A 14,757-nucleotide genomic window follows, 5' to 3' on the forward strand; every position below is an offset into this window, starting at 1 on the left:
GAGTTTCATTTAGAACTATATTCTCTTCATACTAATATACCTACTGAACTGTCATCGCATAGGTACATCAGAATAAGACCGTTTTCACATTATCCGATCCGATATCGGATGTCGGAAGGATTTCGATAGAAAAAATCGAAAATGGCGCCTGGAATGTATGGGATACCGGTCCGACATCCGATATCGGATCGGATAATGTGAAAACGCACTAACAGCGCCCTCTTGACAATAGTCATATTTTATTTGGTCATGTTTTATACAGCATATACGGAATTTATCTTATACTTTTAAACGAGCAATTCTTGTATATTTATTTATTTAATATCTGGGCGACCGAGCTTCGCTAGGTTCTGTTTCGTATCCTTGACATGTGTCGCCATCTAGTTCAAAAATGAATAGTACCTACATCGAGCGAAAGAATTCTCAGCCTTAACAACACAACTACTCCACACGAGATGGCGCGCATTTCGCCACAAAAACTCAGAGTGTATTTTTCTATCTATCTAGTATCGCCATCTAGTGTTTGCAATAAATAGTACTTACATCGACCGAAAGAATTCTGTCTTAACAGTACAACTACTGCACACGAGATGGCGCGCGAAGAAAAACGCATGAAAACTCGAAAATTCGCGTTTTCCGGGACCTAAGGATAAGTTAGACCGATTTTTCACCCCCAAAAACCCCCACATAACAAATTTCAGCGAAATCGTTAGAGCGGTTTCCGAGATCGTCATTGTAAATAAATATATAAATAAATAAATAAATAAATAAATAAATATACAAGAATTGCTCGTTTAAAAGTATAAGATTTATTTATTTATATACACCGACGATCTCGGAAACCGCTCTAACGATTTCGCTGAAATTTGTTAAGGTAATGGCGCCTATTAACGTGGTACTTCAGGAAGATTTCAAAAGATTCCAAAAAATTAAGGGTATCAAAGCTCGTTAACGGCCACAAATATTTTTTTTATGGAAGAGTATTTATTGAACTATTAGTTTTGAAGAGTTTTTGGATGATTTTAGTTTATTATATGTCATAAAATAATTATTGAAGCCAGCATACCTAAATTTTCTATTACCGTGGTAATGAACAAGCTGCGGTTCTATTAACGCGAATTGAGATTTCATTACCGAGGGTATGAATGACAGTGTTTTTCTGCCATCGGTAAATAGAAACCCATCTCAAAAGTCGGAGCTTAATACCGACGGTTGAATATACAAATTATGACAAATACATATACCTATACTATCTTCCTTTATGAATACCCACAGAAGACTCAGTTTTATCTAAGAAATCTGTACTTACGGTACTCTAAATGTCATATTTTGATACAAGACTAATATGTCGCTCGGTAATAGATACTTCTGTAGGAACCTATTACCGACCCAAACAAATATTGCATGGATCGGTAATAGATTCTTATATATTCCATTATCGAGGGTTATCCGATCGTACCATCGGTGATAGGCATAAATTGGAGTATAATAAAATCTAATTCCGAGCAATAAAAACAATGTCATACAGATGTATTTTCATTACAAATCAAAATAAAATATTGCAACTTTATATTAAAACCAAGTTTACATAACTGGTAAGTAAACATCAGACTTTATCTCAATGTTTAAAAAAATTGACAAATTAACGGTTTTCATAGAAACTACGAAATCAGTAATGAAGTTTTTGCTAAAAATTAAGGTTTTGAATATTTTTCATACCACGTAAATAGTTCTTTGATAGCGTGAATAGATCAAGATTGAAACAACTGTAAGACATTATATAACCGAGCACATATACTTAAAATAAAGCATAAAGAACTAATATCACTACTTTAACCATTACTGTGGTATACCACAGTAATAGAATCTACTCACAAAATGGCGCCTTTCACCGCTGTCTTTTAATTTCCACTTTAAACATATTTCCAGGCTAAACAATACGTAAAAAGTACTCAGAAGTCATGTAGAAAACTATTAACAACAATTTAAAATGCATAACTTTCACCTATTTGTCACAATTATTACGTAAACTACTAAATGAGATTGGAGTTCACTTAGGTTTAGCGTCACGCGTCAGTATGACACAACCTCTTCTTGCGGCCCCGTGGCAAAAACTGTCAAATAGCGAGTGTCTTCTTTCATTCACACTCTCTAGCGCCTATATGTGCGTTAGTCAACTAAACAGGCTTCCTTTGTGTGAGTAACTTTATTTAGGAAATTGGCCGGTTTGCCTATAAAATGCGTATTTGCAAATGCGGCGGTAATGGACGTCGATTTCGATACCCGCGTTGATAGCCGCCGTTACCTTATGTGGGGGTTTTCGGGGGTGAAAAGTCGATCTAACTTGTCCTTAGGTCCCGGAAAACGCGAATTTTCGAGTTTTCATGAGTTTTTCTTCGCGCGCCATCTCGTGTGGAGTAGTTGCATTATTAAGACAGAATTCTTTCGCTCGATGTAGGTACTATTTATTGCAAAAACTAGATGGCGACACAGGTCAAGGCCCCGTATACGAAGCAACAAGCATTGAGTAACTTATGAATCGCGGGCGAGGTGTAATAATTTTTTCAAGTCATTTCATATTACTGAAAAAAATACTTACCACGAATAGAAAATTACACAATTTTTTTGAATGACATTTTTTGTGGCGGAAGCGCGCCATCTCGTGTGGAGTAGTTGTATTGTTAAGACTGAGAATTCTTTCGATCGATGTAGGTACTATTTATTATCAAACTAGATGGCGACACAGGTCAAGGATACGAAACAACAAACATTGACTAACTTATGATTCGCGGATGACAAAACTTGCGTATTCATTAAGTGCTTTAATTATTATTACGAATTTTAAGCTTCTTCCGTTATCTCAGTAGTATTTTTAAAATTAAATACTTCAAACAGAAGTGCATTCTAGAATTATCCGGAAATAATAGGCACATACCGCCATCTGTTAATTGTAATCCGTACTAGCAAGTACTGTTATTTTAGAACTATGAACAAGTAAAAACGAGCAATTCTTGTATATTCCTTTATTTATTTATATAGACGTTCGCGGAAACCGCTCTAACGATTTCGCTGAAATTTGTTATGTGGGGGTTTTTGGGGGTGAAAAAACGATCTAGCGAAGCCTTATCGCCATCTCGTGTGGAGTAGTTGTATTGTTAAGAGAGAATTCTCGGGCGGCGAAATTAACGACCATATAGCTGCGCTTAGCTCAGCGATGAGGTCGATCTAATAATGTTCACAGACAGATCGCATGTGTCAGGGTTTCGAATTTCGGCCAGAAATTAAGTTTTTGTTTTTATTTTTTTTACAACAGTTTTTTTTTATATAAAGACGTGATATAATAAAATAGAACCGAGCGAAGCTCGGTCACCCAGATTTCCGTATATATGTGGGCAGGTCGCTCATGTGTCTACACATTGAACGACGATTCTTGTAGTGATGTCAAAATATCGATACTTCTACTTTTTTTGAAGCCAAATCAGTTAAAACTTATTTACTTACTATAAATTTCATCGCCATAATAAAAATTCATAGTTAAGTAATGTTGTTTATTTATTTTACATGCCTTAATTTTATGATCATCCGCTAGGCTCGCGGTTCAGATATTGGCAATTTGACATCTTTCGCTTGCTTGGGTATCAATCAATATTAGCACGAGCGGTTAAAAAACAACTCTGTCCCCTTGTAAAACAAATAACTACTTATCATGATTTATTTCGTAAAAGACTGTAGTGTGTGTACCACACCTTACCCACACATGTGCATAGCTTAGTATATATTGGCATGTACTTGTTATTTAAGACACATTAAACGTATACTCTATACGAAGTAGTTATCATTTACGCTCCACATCACATGGCGACCCTGCCAGGATAGACTAATTCCCGAAAAGTTGTACATTTGGATCACGTCTCCGATTTTGATAAAAATTGGTTGGCTGATAGAGTCCATGATGCTGAGCAAGATCCACTAGGTTTCAAAAAATGTCCCAGGTAGTTTGTATGGAACCTTCCTTTTTTGTTACCAAATTTCTATACATTTTCAGTAACAAAAAAGGAAAGTTTCATATAAACTACCTGGGACATTTTGGGAAACCTAGTGGATCTTGCTCAGCATCATGGACTCTACCAGCCTACCAATTTTTATCAAAATCAGAGACGTGATCCAAATGTACAAACTTTTCGAGAATTGCTGAAAAACAGTCTCACAACAGTCAATCAAACCATGCTCGGATACAGGGGGGGGGGTCATGGGGGTCCTCCCCCCTAAGTTGGCCATACAAATATAGACCACGTGACCCCCCCCCCCCTGGGGCCCCGGGCCTTTACCACGTGACCGCCCCCTGGGCACGAAGCTGGATCCGCGCTTGAATCAAACTACAGCTCACAGAATCACTTCACTACAAGTGCTTTAGGTTTATTAGTAGCGAAGGGTGCCTTCGCATTTGTACTTAAATAATACTGTCCTCTTGAATTCCGGTCGACATCCTCACCCATAACCGTCGTCTCTTTACACGCGGTACTGCTTAAATATTCCGCCCAGCCTTTACTCTGGCAAGAGGGAAATCCTCTAGGATTCGCGATGGATTCCGAAAAATACTTGTGGGCTCTTGAATGGCTGCATGGCTCTGGAACTTTACAAACAAATGATATATAAATGACCTGTTATACGCCACACTACAAAGCCCTCAACCCTGCCCACAGTGTGGGATCAGACCTCATTTTTGACCATGGTCTTTTTATTGTAAAAACCGGTAGCCTAGACCAAAACAATGCTACGACTAAAACTCCCGAATGTCAAATATGACTAGTTTACGAGAAATTATTTTTTGAAATTTAGGGTAAATGTACCCGAAAATTGACTAAAACTCAAAATATCCTGAGAACGGTATCGATTATCAAAAAACACTTTTAAGAGAACTTATAGAACTAGCAATATACTAACATCGTTCATATCGGTATTAGAACCAAATTAGTCATTTTCGATTTTGATTTTTTTTCTCGAAAGTTCCTGTATATTAGTATTTCTTTTATTTTTTTACTGAAAGGTGATTAGCTTCCCTATATGCCATAATTATTGCATTAAGCAATTCCATAGAATCTAGAAATTATGGTGTGTTTAAACGTCCCATATAAAATCCCCATAGAGTAATTAAGCACACCATAATTTCTAGATCCTATGGAATTGCTTAATGCAATAATTATGGCATATAGGGAAGCTAATCACCTTTCAGTAAAAAAATAAAAAAAATGCTAATGTACTGGAACTTTCGAGAAAAAAAATCAAAATCGAAAATGACTAATTTGGTTCTAATACCGATATGAACGATGTTAGGACCGTCCTGATTATTCCATACGATAGTATATTGCTAGTTCTATAAGTTCTCTTAAAAGTGTTTTTTGATAATCGATACCGTTCTCAGGATATTTTGAGTTTTAGTCAATTTTCGGGTACATTTGCCCTAAATTTCAAAAAATAATTTCTCGTAAAGTAGTCATAATTATTTGACATTCGGGAGTTTTAGTCGTAGCATTGTTTTGGTCTAGGCTACCGGTTTTTACAATAAAAAGACCATGGTCAAAAATGAGGTCTGATCCCACACTGTGCTGCCGAGCGTCGACATCCGGGTGAACATTTTTTTGCAACGCACGATTTCATAATTCAAATTAACGTAGGAAACTGTGAATTGCTTTTAAAAATAGAACGTTAGAGATTGGGAATTTGATGTTATTGACTACCAATTCTTATTTAATTTTAGGTAGGTACACTGAGAGAAAATACAACCAGTTTTCATGTTCGTTCAACAAGTTTTTTGGTTAAAATAGCGCCTACGTGCTCTTTGCTTCAAACAACAAGCTACTTGTCATTTGAATCGGCAATATATTTGAATCAACAAGTCGATTTTATAAAAACAACCTGACACATATTGTTTTAAACATACGTTTGGCTGATTCAAACGGATAAACCGCAACAAGTCGAACTTGTTAAATTCACAATGCAAATTTCTCTCATTGTACCAGTGGCGTATCGTCGATACAACTCGATTCCCAACGGGTTCCCTAAAATTCTGCAGTATCTGTAGAAGTCCATACAAAACAGATCCCAAAAACCCCCCCTACCCCTAGCTTTACCAAAAAAATTCACGCGTCGCCACTGGTAGGTACCCTATTAATAGAATTATAATGGCTAGTAGTGGATAATTGAATATAATAAATTGAGCAATCAAAATTCAAAAATTGAGTCGACAAGTTGTCGACTCGACAACCTGACGTACTGACGTCACAATACCTTATGCTTCGTACGCGTATCGTATAGCTCTCCCTATAATAGGGGCCCGACAAAGCCAGACTGTCGACAAAGCCGTCATTTCGGCATATTCTGCACATTTTATATCCATAGCGCTGACTAAACGCCGACACTGGGGTTAAAACTTACATAAAAGTACGTAAAACTTATAAAATAAAAGTTACCAAATATAAAAAACTTGCTGTCACACCCCGGCTGTGGCGATTTGCCACCGTTGGGATAAAAATCGACATGGCCACCGTTCTCATCGATGCCCAAGGTTCCACCGCAAGTGTGGATCACGTCCACAAACTCGGCGGCGGAAGGCGTCAGCCCCATCTTCAGTGTCTTTGGATACTCGAAAAGAGGCCGTGCTGGATCAAGGCCTAGGGTATTAAAAGTGTAAGAAAAATCAGTTATTAGAGACTTAAAATTAATTCACTGATAAAAAAAAGTCTATTCTGTGGGTATTACTCAGTCTAAATTACTCGGGAATGTCTTTTTTGGTGCAAAGTGAATAAAGAATTTTCATTTTTAACCGCCTTCCAAATCTCAAAGGAAGGGGTTATCAAGTCGTCTGTATGTTTTTTTTTTTTTATTTTTTATTTTTTATGTTTGTTCCTCGATATCTCCGTCGTTACTGGACCGATTTTTTTTTCATCCGAGGTAGAGGTACACAAAGCAAGGTTCACAAAGGGCTCTCAGTGGCAGTTGAGATTATTGTATGTAATCTTGCTTTGTGTCGATCGCCACGCCACACATCACTATTGTCACTTCGGCTAGTTCGGCAGATATAGCAAAGCCCAACTGAGAAAGAAAGAGAAACCCAATCTACCAAATAATTCACAAAGTTTTATATAATAATAACGTAACATATGTATATAACATCTTTATTTACATGAACATATTTACATAATTATATAAGAAACTAAAGCTAGCTAATGTCTAAAATAGGCCCTTGAGGCATTGTACCAAGGATACTGGCGACATTTCCTCGCTGTATCGCAATGCTGATACGTTGTGCGAGGAAGTCGCCAGCTCCGGTCACCAGTTACCTCAACCAGACGCTTCGCGATTTCTGTGAACAATTTGTTCGCGCTGGGACCCCATGGACCTAGAGTTTCTACGCCAAAAGGTACAAAAAGGTAATCTTTGGTAATATTAACGTAACATTAAATATCAAAACAATTGAAACACATTAAAAGTAAACTAAACCTAGTGGGACTACATTGTATCGACAGATGTCTCCCAAGTCGCTGCCAGTACCTAATAATGTGCCCATAAGACTGGCCGCGTTTCCTCGCTGGATGGCAATGCCAATGCGCTGAGCGAGGAACGAGCCAGCCTTGCGGTCACCAGTGGACTGAATTAAAAGATATTTTTAAATTAAAGGAAAAATGGAAAAATTCACATCTCCGACAGGACTCGAACCTGCGACCTCTGGCCTTGCCGGGGCCATCACGCTTCCAACTATACACGGAGGCAAGGCCAGACTGGCCAGAGGTCGCAGGTTCGAGTCCTGCCGGAGGTGTGAATTTTTCCACTTTTCCTTTAATTTAAAAATATGTGATATCGCTCGCAGACGTTTCCGCAAGATAAAAAACAAATTTTGAATTAAAAGATATTTAAAAGTCATAATTACCAGTCACTCTTCCTACAGTCAATTTCGTTTTCGACGCAGCAATACCCATCACGTGTGCGCCAAGGCTATGTCCGATCAAGTGCAGTCTATCGCCAGTAATTTGATAAAGTGCGCAGAACATATCCAAAAATTTTGCAACTCGTGTTCCAACTTCAGCCACGCGCATTGCTACGAATGGGTAGTTTATATTACTCGCCGTACCACTCCAGTCTATTGATATTACAACGACATCTCGGTGTTTCGAGTAAGCATCAATTATGCCGGTCATCATGTTGTCTCCGTCAGATGACAACCAGCCGTGAGTCACCAATTTTACAGGTTTATTCGACAAGAGCCTGGCTATGTCGGGGAGCACGTGTGACTGCGCTGACTCGTTTATGTTTATGTGGTCGGATGATCCCCTGAAAACAATTTTAAAGGAGCAACAGAGATACAAAGATAATCAAAAATAAAGACAGGTTCTTTCATTAATGCTAGTAAACCTTTGTCTACTGTTAGCCTTTACTAAGCCTTAAGATGGAGTCTTTTATTTCTTAAACCTGAGCGATCTGACTGAAATACAATTAATCATCGAAACTTAGTTGTAATGATTGCAAGACTCACAGACAAGCTTAAATTTTCTCTTCATACTAACCTGGTGTATAATCTGTTTTCAATATGTACATGTTTACCCACACGCAACGAATCGTGATCGGTCAGGGTCAAATTGGCGAAGTGAGGAACGCCGTTCCCATCCGGGAAGTAGACCCACTCGCTCCCATAGCCAGGGTACGACTGGGAGCTACGATTGGACCCATATGAGTTAACTCCGACCATCCACATTTCGTCTGCAATACAGTGAGTAAACTTTCAAAAAGGCTTCGCTTATAAACTGAAATATATATTTCGAAGCGTAAAATAGAGTTTAGGTATTTTCAGGAATGGCTAAATGGACTAAGTACTTTAGGTAGTACATCTCTAAGGGCAAAGGTTAACGCGATATATGTAGTACGCGAGGCGCAATGCAGTATTCTTATTGCAAATCTTTTACTTTGTGAAGTTTTATAAGCGAATATTATTTTAATTTGATAACGGTATGACATACGCGTCGACATATAGATACCATACACTAAAGAAAAAGCGATCAAGCCCACTGATGGCGAAGCCAGGAATCGAACCCGGTTCTCTAGCTATCGAGGCTGATGTGCTAAACCACCTCGACCGCCGAAGTATCCGCCGAAATTTCTCTAGTGTGTTATCTCTGAAGGCTAGGCGCCTTTGACCAACTCTAAGGGCGAGCTATTTGTACTTACACCTCGTATATGAATCCTTTTGCAGGATTACGATATAGCGAGAGAGATGGTGCTGCCATCTATCGATGTAGGGAACAAATCAAATTAAGGCCTTCCGTTATTAGATGCGGATATTTTCGTCGTGCGCTACCACTCCCTGCAGACTCACGTTTTGTGTGTGGTCGTTGTGGTAAGAAGTGCCCTGCTGCTATAGGACTGTATAGTCATCAACAGTATGAACCCCGTAAACCCACAAGGGCCACAAGCACCGCAACAAACAGCTACAACAGATGCGATACATTTACATACATTTACGATACCACCGGATTCCACCCGAAAACCGAAGGCCTTTTTGAGATCCATATTAATAACACATTCAGTAATACAATTTACCGTTGCATATAAAGAAGCTTTTTCTAAAAAGGTCAAAACGCGCTTCTGACATCCATTTTTTTAGGTATTTTGAGCGCAGGTTCACTTAGCAAATTCAATCCCTATGCTAAACAATGTATAATTACCAAATGCATCAAATCCGGTACCTAGTTCTGATTTTTTGCATGTTGCACTTGTTTATGGTGTTGACCTAATGAATAATCTAAGTTTGTGACCTCAAGCGCTAAATGCAACTTTGTAAAAATCGAAAAACCCACGAAAAAAGCGTTTCTCTTATAATCTTGGCGATTATAACATTTATAACCCTAGGACTAGTTTTGTAGAGATATCGGATGTAGGTAGGATGTCAAAGATTGCGTCTTGAAACTTTTGAATACCTACGTATTCGTACATTTCGTTCATCCGATATCGGATCGGATAATGTCGAAACGCTCTAACATTCGACCGTCTTAGATAATCTTTTACACCACCATCCGTCCATCCGTCCGTCCGTCCGTCCGTCCGCGGATAATCTCACCCATACAACCATTTCAGTCGCAAAATCTTCAAATCAGTAACTAACTGTCAAATGTGACATAACGCGTGGTAACGTCGTGCAAACAATGCGACCGTATTGTTACAATAACAAAATGTAGTCGTCGTGTGCACTTGTTACGGTAACAAAATGTGTACGAATTTGTGGCTGTCAATGTCACTGTCAGAATGACTTTTAACGACACTTTATTAGTCGACGTTTGCACACATAACGGTAACAACATGTGGACGAATTTGTGGCTGTCATTGTCACTGTCAGAACGGTTTCTGACAGTGACATTGACAGAATTTGTACACACATGTGTAGGTCTGATTACCGAACTGCTCCTAAACCACTGTATCCGCAAATGACAATCTGAAATACGAAGGTTTCTCAAACTTTCTTGTGAAGTTGTGGACTGGTTGCTTTGAATCATTTAAATATGAGCGAATTAAATAATAATAAACGACGACGACCGTTTAAGCACTCTTCGACATTTTATAGAAATGTGGGAAAGTTAAGAAAAGTGCAGAATGATTATACAAATAGATAAGCACTTTATAGTTACTTAATGTATTAAACATATAATTTTTAATTCTTATTGATAAAAATGAAGTGCAGTGTTGCTTTACACAATAAAAGTAGGAATCAAATGAAATAGAGTATTTACTGTGATATTAATAGAATTTCTGTTGTGCAATGATAGTTTTTTTCAGTACAGATGCTGCTTTTTACACGCAGTAGTGCGAGCAAATCAAGCAATGATTCATTTCTTGTCTGGTCGAAACTCTTAGCTTAGATTTAGGTACTGAAAATCGTCGTACGATACACGTGCGAAAAGGACATTCACAACTCGTGTCGATTTAAAACACTCCCTTCGTTCGTGTATTAATTTATCGCTACTCGTATCGATTTTCCTCTTTTCCGCACTCGTATCTACAAGTATTTTGTTTGGGTTACAAAAAAAAAACACATTATTTACTCTACTACGTTTTATTTATGTCTCTTTATTTATATTATATTTGTAATGTACAAATTTGTAGACACTTATCTATACAAAAATCTTGACAAAAGAAGTACAGATCGCTGAAATTAATGTTGATAGTAATATTATTGACGACTACTTCAACAAGTGTCAATTGTGAAATGCCGCAAAATACTAGTTGCTCTATAGAAGACCATAATAATATGATCCCCGATCCTTTACAACCCAGCAGCTCGGTACACACGTTACATTTTTTTTTAATCTTCTTTAGTGAGGGCAACTGAGTACGACGGCATATTTAATTGTTTATAAAGTTTGAGGATACCTGGAAAAAATGAATACAAGAAGCCATAAATATTCACTGCTTTCGGTCACGCGTGTACGCTGCGACCATTTTGCGACCGTTTGTCGACCGTTTGGTGACCGTTTGGCGACTGTTTTTTACATGGAATATTACCGTCTTAATCCATATTTTAACAACTTTATTGGTTTTCTAGGCATTATTTTTATTATTTCAGTATAGTATATGCACCGGAGCACTAAAACTTCACCAATCAATATACATAACACGCAAACACCGAGTAGTCAATAATATTATTACTGGTTAAACTGAGGTAAATTGATGGCGCGTTGATTAATTTAGACTTATTTTATGAAATCACTCGAGCAATTTGATTGGCCATGGTAATTAGCCCACATTATATTACAAATGCAAACAATATTTATCTTTAACAAATTCTTACGCCATTACATTTTAATGTCAAATGATTTTATTTCTTTTTTACTTTGACGTCTCTGACAGTCGCCATTTGAAAAGAATGAAATGAACGAATGATTTTGGGAAAGTAGTCGCCAAACGGTAACAATGTGTGCACGCGTAGTGAACACTTCTGTGACCATTTGTGCCTGTTACCAATCGTCCCCATTTGGGTCGCCGCGACTAAACGTCGACCGTACTGCGACTAAACATTGAGACCCGAAGACCTGTGTGTACACAAAATAGGAGGATTTGCGTAGGAACGGCGACCGATTATGGTTATATGGGCAGTAACCGTAAGCACTAGAAAGCTGAAATTTGGTACCAATATGTATATGAGTCACGCCAACAAAGTGCAAAAATAAAAAATTTAAAAAATAGTTATTTGTTTTACAAGGGGGCAAAGTAGTTGTTTAACCGCACGTGCCAATATTGATACCCGAGCAAGCTAAAGATTCCAATATTGAACCGCGAGCGTAGCGAGTGGTTCAAAAAGTGGAATCTTAAGCGTTGCGAGGGTATCAAGGCACGAAGGTTAAACAAACTTTGCCACCGAGTGAAACACAAAATTTTTCACCACACCAACACGAACAAAATACTGACTATAAAACATCAAAATAAATGAAATCCATCAATTTATTCAATACTTATGATTCAAAATCATCATTTATAGGTAAAATCTAGCAGCCAGGTTAAGACATCGAGTTAAAATTTGTATGAAATTACTTTGCCCCCTTGTGGATAAAATGCAATTTTGCTATCTGTTTTCGAATAGCAAAGAAAGCCTTTACCAGTTGGTGTGGTGAAAATGTTTTATTAGGGTACACCCCCTACATGTAAAGTGGGGGCTGATATTTTTTTTTCATTCCAACCCAAACGTGTGATATATTGTTGGATAGGTATTTAAAAATGGATAAGGGTTTACTAAGATCGTTTTTTGATAATATTAATATTGTTGGAAATAATCGCTCCTAAAGGAAAAAAAAGTGCGTCCCCCCGCCCCTCTAACTTTTGAACCATATGTTTAAAAAATATGAAAAAAATCACAAAAGTAGAACTTTATAAAGACTTTCTAGGAAAATTGTTTTGATTTTGATAGGTTAAGTAGTTTTTGAGAAAAATACGGAAAACTACGGAACCCTACACTGAGCGTGGCCCGACACGCTCTTGGCCGGTTTTTTTAATTTAATTGTGGTTTCTAATGCAGGCCATCTATGATTAGACAAATTCGGACGTCTTTCCAGCCGCGGACACAAAAATTGGGGCTTATTATAAATATAACTACCTTCATCAATATTTTTACAGTCCAAAACCCATATTAAGTGTAATACAGTCCAAAAGTTCACGAAAAAATGTACTGTTTGCATCTTCAGAATACATTTGAGTTTGTACAATAAAGTAGTTCTTTATACAACAAGACACGGTCGTAAATAATGGAACTAAAGTAATGGTCATAGACGCCGGTCATAGACAAATAACTACCTAATGGTAGAGTGGTCACTCCGTCATCATTTTACCAAAACACTTATTTTATTTGCAGTCGACATCTAGCGGTAAGTAGTGTTTTTATCAGTACTGCCATAGTACTGCTACTTGATACTGGATGCCACAACTGACGAAAAATATAGGTAGGTACTCGACATTTTTACAATTAATAAGACAAACTGAAGAGTTGAAAATATGTAGAGTTCTGGATCATCTAAGTTATGTATAACGTGTTGTGGCGTTGATTATCACAAAAACAAGTTAACATATCTTATACGTGGGTATAGCCCATATAACTATTTTCGGTCGTCGTTCCTACGCAAATCGTGATATTTTGCATGCACACAGATGTTCGTGTCTCAATTTCTTAGTCGCAGTATGGTCGTCGTTTAGTCGAGGCTACCCAAATGGGGACGATTGGGAACAGGCACAATTGGTCACAGAACTGTGCACTACCCGTGCACAAATTGTTACCGTTTGGCGACTATTTTCCCAAAATCATTCGTTCATTTCATTATTTTCAAATGGCGAACTGTCAGAGACGTCAGGATGAAAAAGAAATAAAACTATATGACATTAAAACGTAATGGCGTGAGAATTTGCAAAAGGTATAATGGTTGTATGGGAGGTATCTTCTAGCGGCGGGCATTAGAACTAAAATTAGTTCTAAGTACTCCGTGAGATTTAGGTAACATAGGAAAGCCCACAAAATTAGGACAGCACCAGTTGTGCACATGCATAGCGAGTAGCGTTAGGTGAAAACTGTTGAGCATATTGCCGTTTAATTCGACATCTATTGTCGAGTAGCAGTACTGATAAAGTTGTTACTTCACGGTAGAGGTCGTCTATATCAAAAATAAGTTTTGGTAAGAACACCGATTTGTATGATATGTGCACTCTATCCTAAGTTATTTTTCTATGACATGGCTGACGTATTTTAACAACACTATGAATTAATCAAATGCCACGATGCATGACTATCCATTTTGACGTTATGGCTTATGTTAACACATTCACTGGCCAGGGTGCCTAGCTAAGTATCTATGTCCACAAAGTGTCCACAGATGTCGGAGGGCGCCGTGTTGAATACATCGATCGGTTTGATATACATCGATCTAAGCGCGCCCTCGCGAACGGCCAAGAGGGTGAAACGCCGGAGTGGCTTTAGTAGGTAGGGCCAAGTTTCCCCCCTCTCGCTAGTGTAGGGGAAAGAAACGGCAATTCCCACACATCGTGCTTCAAAAAAAAGTTTACCTCGCTAATGTCGCAATCCCTTGGTGCGTTTTCCCATTATCCGATCCGATATCGGATGTCGGACCGATATTCCACACATTACAGGCGCCATCTTGGATTTTTTTCCATTGAAATCCTTCCGACATCCAATATCGGATCGGATAATGTGAAAACGGACTTACGATAGCATAC

At 38.0% G+C, this 14,757-nt stretch overlaps 1 protein-coding gene across 1 annotated transcript; it reads right to left on the minus strand.

Moving 5' to 3' along the window:
• Window positions 1–4,113: 4,113 nt before the first annotated feature.
• On the minus strand, window positions 4,114–13,268 carry LOC125237185 (pancreatic triacylglycerol lipase-like). The gene is made up of 5 exons (XM_048144176.1): window positions 13,133–13,268; window positions 8,562–8,754; window positions 7,928–8,328; window positions 6,471–6,671; window positions 4,114–4,633 (listed from the first exon to the last, which is right to left on the minus strand). Exons 1-5 carry the CDS (start codon window positions 13,212–13,214, stop codon window positions 4,392–4,394), a joined length of 1,119 nt encoding a protein of 372 aa, XP_048000133.1. The 5' UTR covers window positions 13,215–13,268; the 3' UTR covers window positions 4,114–4,391.
• Between the last annotated feature and the right edge of the window lie 1,489 nt (window positions 13,269–14,757).

This window comes from Leguminivora glycinivorella, chromosome 20 (assembly GCF_023078275.1).
Source record: "Leguminivora glycinivorella isolate SPB_JAAS2020 chromosome 20, LegGlyc_1.1, whole genome shotgun sequence".
Classification (NCBI taxonomy): Eukaryota; Metazoa; Arthropoda; class Insecta; order Lepidoptera; family Tortricidae; genus Leguminivora; species Leguminivora glycinivorella.

Bases quoted from the DNA above. Each gene is read 5' to 3' on its own strand.
- LOC125237185 (XM_048144176.1), bottom strand. From the start codon at position 13,214: ATGCAAACAGTACATTTTTTCGTGAACTTTTGGACTGTATTACACTTA. The intron at 8,329-8,561 runs GTTAGTATGAAG...AATTGTTTTCAG, and splicing joins GAAAACAGATTATACACCAG to GGGATCATCCGACCACATAA. The intron at 6,672-7,927 runs GTAATTATGACT...TTAATACCCTAG, and splicing joins GACTGTAGGAAGAGTGACTG to GCCTTGATCCAGCACGGCCT.